The 9,314-nt window shown below is 46.3% G+C and overlaps 1 protein-coding gene across 1 annotated transcript; it reads right to left on the reverse strand.

Moving 5' to 3' along the window:
* Positions 1 to 2,152: 2,152 nt before the first annotated feature.
* LOC310660245 (lysozyme C-3-like) lies at positions 2,153 to 8,854 on the reverse strand. The gene is made up of 4 exons (XM_083404563.1): positions 8,665 to 8,854; positions 8,201 to 8,362; positions 3,786 to 3,864; positions 2,153 to 2,489 (listed from the first exon to the last, which is right to left on the reverse strand). The coding sequence occupies exons 1-4, from the start codon at positions 8,798 to 8,800 to the stop codon at positions 2,423 to 2,425; spliced, it is 444 nt and encodes a 147-aa protein (XP_083260689.1). The 5' UTR covers positions 8,801 to 8,854; the 3' UTR covers positions 2,153 to 2,422.
* Positions 8,855 to 9,314: the final 460 nt, after the last annotated feature.

The raw sequence follows: 9,314 nt of genomic DNA on the forward strand, positions 1-9,314 counted from the left end.
CTTTGCATCCGGCTTCCACTGACAGGACTCGTCAGTTGAATCCCACCCTATACGTCCAGATAGAACAACACTAGAGAATCTGATATTGCAGAACACGCCCTTACAGCCACCTCTGCCATGGAGGTCCACTGGGGTTAGAAGTGAGGGACAATGTTTGTAGGTATGTGCCTTGCTTCATGCTTTTGAAAACCAGGGCAATCATGATTGACAGCTAGATGATAACTTACCAAGGAGGATGGCAGAGGACTGTTGGTTGGAGGTGGTTTCTGGACAGTGCTGTGGAATCATAGAATCATAGAGTTGGAAGAGACCACAAGGGCCATAGAGTCCAACCCCCTGCCAAGCAGGAAACACCATCAGAGCACTCCTGACATATGGTTGTCAAGCCTCTGCTTAAAGACCTCCAAAGAAGGAGACTCCACCACACTCCTTGGCAGCAAATTCCACTGTTGAACAGCTCTTACTGTCAGGAAGTTCTTCCTAATGTTTAGGTGGAATCTTCTTTCTTGTAGTTTGGATCCATTGCTCCGTGTCCGCTTCTCTGGAGCAGCAGAAAACAACCTTTCTTCCTCCTCTATGTGACATCCTTTTATATATTTGAACATGGCTATCATATCACCCCTTAACCTCCTCTTCTCCAGGCTAAACATGCCCAGCTCCCTTAGCCGTTCCTCATAAGGCATCGTTTCCAGGCCTTTGACCATTTTGGTTGCCCTCCTCTGGACACGTTCCAGTTTGTCAGTGTCCTTCTTGAACTGTGGTGCCCAGAACTGGACACAGTACTCCAGGTGAGGTCTGACCAGAGCAGAATACAGTGGCACTATTGCTTCCCTTGATCTAGATGCTATACTCCTATTGATGCGGCCCAGAATTGCATTGGCTGTTTTAGCTGGGTACTTGCTGTTGTCTATAGAGAATCTCTCTTTCTCATGCTCTCAGTCCAGCTAAGGGGCAATACTGTGTTGTTGTTTTTAAAGTGTTTTACTGGAAGTTCCCTTAAGCTCTGGCCAAAAAAAGAGAAGAAATGTTCTGTATATTTTCTGGCCACCAGCAATGGGGAACTGATAGTATTGCTTAAACAAATCCATACCACGAGAACAAGATTTGATTCAGTTGAGCAATTGGGGAAATAAGGAATATTTCCAAAAACCGTTTGCAAACTAGAACTTCCCCATTTTTAGAGCTCAAGCACAAAGACATGGGACCAGAAGGGCCCTGGGCTCCTATTTACATCCTGTTTTAGGTTTCATCAGTGGCGTAGCGTGGGTTGTCAGCACCCGGGGCAAGGCAAGTAATTTGCGCCCCCTAACCCGTGGATTTTAGCAGGGGCAGAGAGCTGCGAGCGCCCCCCCCCGATGTTGCGCCCAGTGCGGCCGCCTCCCCCCTGCACCCCCACGCCACGCCAGTGGGTTTCATGTCTGATGTGTCATTCCCTCTCTCTCATCCATCATGCCCCTGATCCCCATTGCCCAACCCTGCTTAAACCCAGCAGTACCCCTCAACTTAAGAGGAGAGACGTGTGTTGCTTGATATAGCTATCTTGACATTTGAGTTTCCCCCTCAGCTGACAGCTTCAGGAAGGCAGTTGCACCTGATGTAGGGAGAAAGGGCTCTTCCTCAGCACTGCAGGCCCAGTCCAACTCAAGGCAATTCTGGTCCTTTGGAGGGTTAATAGAATGCCTGGAGAACTTCATAATAATAGGATGTACCAGAAGTTATAAGCAGGAGAAAGTCAGTTAGTTAGTAATGGGAATATTATAGGGTGTGTTCTGATTTTAAATTGACTGCAAACTTGGGGTCCATGTTCCAATCTATCTGACATTTGTAAGTCACCCCAGAAATCTGTCACTATCTGTATAAGGTCATGAGTTTAGACAAGAGCTGGGAGCTGAGTGGTGGGAGAGATGGCAAGGAAGCATGAAGGTAGACTGCGGGAAATTATGATGTGTATGTGTGTGGCAGTGCGCTGCTGCTGTCGCAGCCGGATCACATGTGCGAGAAGTGATTTTTCTGGTGTGTGTGTGCCCATACAGCTCCTTGCCGGGGTGCAAGGGACCTAGATACACCTCTGCACCTCGCTGCAAATTATGATGAGACGATGATGCTTAACCTAATTCTGTTATTTCTATTTACCAATCAAGCAAGAAAAGAGTTTTGTTTATGTTCAGTTTATTGAAGATTTTCAAGCAGAGAAGCTCTCAATCGAAAGCAAGATGACTCACCACCCCAGACACACTTAAAAATAATAATCACTTTCCCTCATATAGAAAGAGGGCCATTTCCCTCCAACATGGGGTGGGGCACAACATGCCAATGCTAGCCCAGAAAGAAGCAGCTGGATTTTGATTATATAGCAGTAGGTAGATGTTTCATCAAAGGGGATCTCAAGAGAAATGCTGGAATTCATTCAGGACCATGGAGCTCAGAGTCTGCAACCTTTTGTCCATCCTGAGAGATCTTTTCCTTTGCAATGATTCCTCCAAGCAACCCTAAAAGTCAGAATAAGAGCAAAAAATGAAGCAAGGGAAGCCACGTGACTGTTGCTTGGATAACTAACTACAAGTGAGGTGGATCTTCTTTAAAAGCTCCACAACATTTCCAAGTGAGGCATTTGTGTCAGCTGCAGGGTCATTCTTTCTGTTCATGCTGATGATCAGTTTAAGCGGTCAACGGGAAGTCTACCTATTAACAGCCCATGGTGCCCTTCTAGCAAAATTTTGCTTCCCATCCCATGGATCTTTACTGCTCAGTCATGGATACAGCTGTCGAGCTGCTCAACTGCCTCATTCCTTGAGTCTGAGCAACTGAATCTGTATCCACCTCCCATGTGCCGGTTCATGACTAGGGGCTTCCAGATTTCACGGTCCTGCCACTGAGGACTTCTTGGATCATTCTTTGTCTAGCTCCTCCCCTTTGACCCTACCGCCTTGGGGGACCCTGCTGGGAGTTCGAGACTCCCGACTGCCTCGCTCCCAAGGGTCATAGGAACGTGCAAGCCCACACACCACGACAAGGTGATGATCCAGTGAGTGAAAAGCACATTCAGAGGCATATTGTGCCTAACAATGGAGGTGGAACAGAGTCATTGTGGCTGCTAAGCATTGATAGCCTTCTGTGAAAGACCTCCAAGCAAACTTGGGAAGTGAACCATCTGCCCCAGGACTTGGCTCCAGCCCATGACAGAACTCAGACTGTCTCCTCCTTTCCTGCATTCCAATTTATTTATTACTACATTTATACCCCACCTTTTCTCCAAGGAGCTCAAGGTGGCATACATGGTTCTTCCCCTTAGAAAAACACTGTAGGCTGGGTTGTGAGACAGTGACTGACTCAATGTCAACCTGTGAACTTCCTGGCTGAGTCAGGATCTGATCTCTGGTCTCCCAGGTCCTCTCTTACCACTACTCCACATTGGCTCAGTTGCCAAATCATTTCCTTAAATCCCCACCAAGACAGCTACCAAGTGTTTGCTGCACACAGTGGTGGCTGGCTTTGTGATGCGGGGGGGGGGGGGGCTGCGGTCTTTTCCTGGCTTCCCAGCACTGTGTGATGCTGCCAGTTACTCAGGGGAAGTGGAGAAGGGCAGCAGGGTCCCAGAGCAGTGAGGGCACTACTGGCTGTACATTTAAGGAAGCATCTGTAGCCTTTGTCAGTGCCTATTGGGGAAGGACCTTTAACTGCCAGCTATACAACAGTCAAGTGAAACCTCCTTCCTCTTCACAGTTATGTGAACTGAAAACTTGGCTGGTATTGAATGTTCCAAGCACTGAGATATTAGCACTTACCAGGCGTTCATCCCTTGGGGGTCACGGACAATCCTCTTGACACAGTTAATATCATCTGTGATGTCATCATTTAAGAACGCTGGCAAAGATTTGTCAGAAAGCAAAGGAGGTTACTGGGGATTCCTAAAATGCAAACCCCAGAATACAAACACCCCCAAGTCTGCAGGGGCTGCCTCTGAACTGTGGGAAACCTTTTCCTAGAGGTCCATCCAACTTTTGGGGAACACTTAAAGCATTTCCCCCTTGAGCTGGCATTCAATCGTTATAGCACCAAGCGGGGGATCCCTTCTAGTCAGCTGCATTCTAGCCAGAGAAAGAAATCAGTTCTTTAAAAATGGCCATCTCATCCTCCATCCAGACAAGCAAGGTCACAGTTCCAGGACACATTGCAACCCGGTAGAAGCAGGAGGATACAGAGCAGAGGCAGTGGGGCAGAGCATGGCGTAGTGAGATGTCGTGGCCTAGGGCGTTGTTCCCCAGTCTGTGGGCCACGGCCTGCAAGTGTTGTTTCATGCAAGTGCGCAAAGGGGTTACATGTATGTGTGCTCAGAAGGGAAGATATGTATTTGAGTAAAGAGGGAGAACAGTGTGTGCCTGTGTGTGTGTGAGGGGCTGAGGTGTAGGAGCCAGGGGGAGCCAGGGGGCCCATTGCCCTGGCACACATTTTTGAGGAAGTGCAATCAGGTATCCCCACGACAGGCACTGAGCCCTGGCAGCTGAGGCACATCGGCAGGCAGGTTGGTCTGGTGGGCAGGTGGATGGAGGCAGCAGTCGAAGAGCCTGCTGGGGGCGGGCTCCGTCCACCCTCTGGGGGCTCTGTGTGCCACCCCCTGGTGCCCGCCCCAACTGCCCAGTCCACCAAGGGAGGGGGGGCGGCAACCCACACTACGCTGCTGGTGAGGGCAGAGGGATGCACACATGCACATGTGGTTCATGAGAGAGAGAGGAAGACAAGCACCTGAGCAGAGAGAGAGAGGCATATCTGAGTGATTGTATATCTGTGCAGTATAAGGTGGAGCGAGAGACACAAAACGTGCATGTATGCCTGTGGTCTGCATATGTGAGGGCATGTGTGTGCTCTGTGTGTACGCAATAGTGTCATGCGGCTACCTTGTATAGATTTTCCTGGTACAAGGAGTGCTCCCTTGGTGTTATTGGACAATAGCAGTACCAGTGTGTACGTTTGCGGGTAAAAACAATATTAAGTGACACAGTCAGGACAAACAGGGCACAACTGGCTTTCCATGATAAGCATAAAGTTTGCGGGGAGGGAAGCAGCAATGACTGTACTGTACTCTCTGCAATTTTCCCTATGCTCACCCCAATGGCTTTAACTCTAACAAATAAATGGAACCTATACTATGTGAAACATTTTGAATTTCATTATGTAGTTCCAATTTTTATTATTAACTGTGTCGTTAAAAGTTCATCACAAATTCAACAAAGAAGGGGGCACAGGAAGAGAGAAGTGTGGGAGACACATTTTTAAGTTTATTAAGATATTAGTACCAGCATTCTGGAAGTCCAAAATTCATTTGACAATAAATCTGTAGTCACCATGTCTTGCAAATTTGGATTTGTGGGTCACCATACATTGGGGACCACTGACTAAGGACAGTCCTGAGAGCTGGACAGATACACCTGGGGGTGAAGGTATGGAGGTTGTGGAATTCTTTTTTTAAAAAGTCTTCATGTAAATTCAGCAGTTTTTTAGTGTGAAATTCTCCTGAATGATAGCTTTGTATGCATTTTTTATAATCTAATGTACTTTTGTATGCAATTTTTTGTAAATATATCTATTTATAGGCATACTGTGCCCAATGCAGTTGGCTTGAGAAGTGCACTGCAAGATTAGAAGTGTGAGTTTCAGAGAATGTGCAGTGTGTTTGTCCGTGTATTATTTCAGAAAGTGCAAATTAGGTAGATTCACCTTCAAATGTGAACTGAATTAAAGAAGTGTAAGCTAGTAGGGAGTCAAGAGATAAAAGGAACAACTGGCAAGTTTGGTGTTGGAGATCAAAACGAAGCAGGGCAAAGGCTAATAGAGTTCTGTCAAGAGAACAAGCTGGTCATCACAAACACGCTTTTCCAACAACACAAGAGACGACTCTACACATGGACATCACCAGATGGGCAGCATCGAAATCAGATTGATTATATTCTCTGCAGCCAAAGATCGAGAAGCTATATACACTCAGCAAAAACAAGACCTGAAGCTGACTGTGGCTCAGATCATCAGCTTCTTATAGCAAAATTCCTTAAACTGAAGAAAGTAGGAAAAACCACTGGGCTGGTAAGATACAATCTAAACCAAATCCCTTATGAATACACAGTGGAAGTGAGGAACAGGTTTAAGGATTTAGATTTGCTGGACAGAGTGCCTGAAGAACTATGGATGGAGGCTCGCAACATTATACAGGAGGCAGCAACGAAAAGCATCCGAATAAAAAGGAAATACAAGAAAGCAAAGTGGCTGTCCAACGAGGCCTTACAAATAGCAGGAGAGAGAAGGCAAGCAAAATGTGAGGGAGATAGTGAAAGATACAGGAAAATGAATGCAGATTTCCAAAAAAATAGCAAGGAGAGACAAGAAGGCCTTCTTAAACGAGCAATGCAAATAAATAGAAGAAAACAACAGAATGGGAAAAACCAGAGATCTGTTCAAGAAAATTGGAGATATGAAAGGAACATTTCGTACAAAGATTACCATAATAAAGGACAAAAGTGGTAAGGACCTAACAGAAGCAGAAGACATCAAGAAGAGGTGGCAAGAATACACCGAGGAATTATACCAGAAAGATATGGATGTCTCGTACACCCCAGGTAGTGTGGTTGCTGACCTTGAGCCAGACATCCTGGAGAGTGAAGTCAAATGGGCCTTAGAAAGCATTGCAAATAACAAGGCCAGTGGAAGTGATGATATTCCAGCTGAACTATTTAAAATTTTAAAAGATGATGCTGTTAAGGTGCTACACTCAATATGCCAGCAAGTTTGGAAAACTCAGCAGTGGCCAGAGGATTGGAGAATATCAGTCTACATCCCAATCCCAAAGAAGGGCAGTGCCAAATAATGCTCCAACTACTGCACAATTGCACTCATTTCACACGCTAGCAAGGTTATGCTTAAAATTCTACAAGGAAGGCTCAAGCAGTATGTGGACCAAGAACTCCCAGAAGTACAAGCTGGATTTCGAAGGGGCAGAGGAACCAGAGACCAAATTGCAAACATGCGCTGGATTATGGAGAAAGCTTGAGAGTTCCAGAAAGACATCTACTTCTGCTTCATTGACTATGCAAAAGCCTTTGACTGTGTCAACCACAGCAAACTATGGCAAGTTCTTAAAGAAACGGGAGTGCCTGATCACCTCATCTGTCTCCTGAGAAATCTCTATGTGGGACAAGAAGCTACAGTTAGAACTGGATATGGAACAACGGATTGGTTCAAAATTGGGAAAGGAGTACGACAAGGCTGTATATTGTTTTCCTGCTTATTTAACTTATATGCAGAATTCATCATGTGAAAGGCTGGGCAGGATGAATCCGTAGCCGGAATTAAGATTGCCGGAAGAAATATCAACAACCTCAGATATGCAGATGACACAACCTTGATGGCAGAAAGTGAAGAGGAATTAAAGAACCTTTTATTGAGGGTGAAAGAGGAGAGTGCAAAATATGGTCTGAAGCTCAACATCAAAAAAACAAACAAAAAAACACAAAGATCATGGCCACTTGTCCCATCACCTCCTAGCAAATAGAAGGGGAAGAAATGGAGGCAGTGAGAGATTTTACTTTCTTGGGCTCCATGATCACTGCAGATGGTGACAGCAGCTACGAAATTAAAAGACGCCTGCTTCTTGGGAGGAAAGCAATGACAAACCTAGACAGCATCTTAAAAAGTAGTGATATCACCTTGCCAACAAAAGTCCGTATAGTAAAAGCTATGGTTTTTCCAGTAGTGTTGTATGGAAGTGAAAGTTGGACCATCAAGAAGGCTGATCGCCGAAGAATTGATGCCTTTGAATTATGGTGCTGGAGGAGACTCTTGAGAGTCCCATGGACTGCAAGAAGATCAAACCGATCCATTCTTAAGGAAATCAGCACTGAGTGCTCACTGGAAGGACAGGTCCTGAAGCTGAGGCTCCAATACTATGGCCACCTCATGAGAAGAGAAGACTCCCTGGAAAAGACCCTGATGTTGGGAAAGATGGAGGGCACAAGGAGAAGGGGACGACAGAGGACGAGATGGTTGGACAGTGTTCTCGAAGCTACAAACATGAGTTTGACCAAACTGAGGGAGGCAGTGGAAGACAGGGGTGCCTGGCGTGCTCTGGTCCAGGGGGTCACGAAGAGTCGGACACGACTAAACGACTAAACAACAACAAAGCTAGCAATCCCTGCAGTATCAAGTTGCTTACCATTGCAGGAGCTTCTACACCCATTGGCTGTTGGGCGATGTCCATTGTCGCACCACCAGCGGCTGTTTATCTGAAAGAGTCCATAGTCACGGCTGTGGTCGGAGTTTGGTGGCCCCACGGCTCTTGTGTTAAATCTGCTTTCATGATAAGCGGTACAGAGCCCTGGAACAAAGTGAAAGAAAAGGACTGCAATTTGGGTATACGCTCGGTGTGCAATCTTTTTTGTCAAAGCTTAGAAATAGAATAATTTAAAAACATTCTTTCAATGTTCACTATGGAAGCTGCCTGTAACGTCTACCCCCACCCCCATGGCCTTAAATAGAAATTTGCACAAACTATGAATGAAAGTTGGGACATTTTGATTGGCAGCAGGGTGTGTGAACCTTTTCCTGAAAAGAAGTCCCCATTTCAGCTTTGCCCCCAAACACCAAAAATAGCAAAGGGGAAAGGAAGAGCAAACTCACAGTTGGCCAGGCTGACGCCACGATATCCATCCAAGCCACCCCGTTTCAGTCGCGCAGCCAGTTCACATCTCTCATACACTTTGGCTTCATTCCCTGCAAGGAGGAGGCAGAAGAGGGTGAGCGCCAGAACCTTCATCTCTGCGGCTCCCTGGAGAGTGATGCTTGGATTCCCTGGGATCCCCAGTGGCTTTTGTAGACCAATGTTTTGGGCGGAGTCCAGATGGTGAGCAGAACACTGACAGGGGGAGGGGAATAAGTATTGATAGGAACCCCGCCCCCTGCAAAAAAACAGACACATGGTGCAATTCTGGTTTCATATATGATAACAGTGTGCAACTTAGGAAATATTTCAACATTCACTTAACATTTTCAACGGAAAAGATTAAAGCAGGCAGCATGTATGCGCTTAAAGATTTAGCATCTCTGTAATATTAAATAATGGGATGCGGGTGGCACTGTGGGTAAAGCCGCAGTGCCTAGTGTTACCAGAAAAATCCGAGGGCTCCCTTGGACAAAAAGTAAAGACACCAACCAGAGTAAATTGGAGCAAATCAGCAGCCTGTGGGCTTGGCCTTTATTGTACTGTTGCAGCAGGGTGTTCCCCTCACTCGCAGGAGAGAGGAAAGACCCAGAACAATGGTGTGCAAGAC

This window comes from Podarcis tiliguerta (assembly GCF_965153285.1).
Source record: "Podarcis tiliguerta genome assembly, chromosome: 11".
NCBI lineage: Eukaryota > Metazoa > Chordata > Lepidosauria > Squamata > Lacertidae > Podarcis > Podarcis tiliguerta.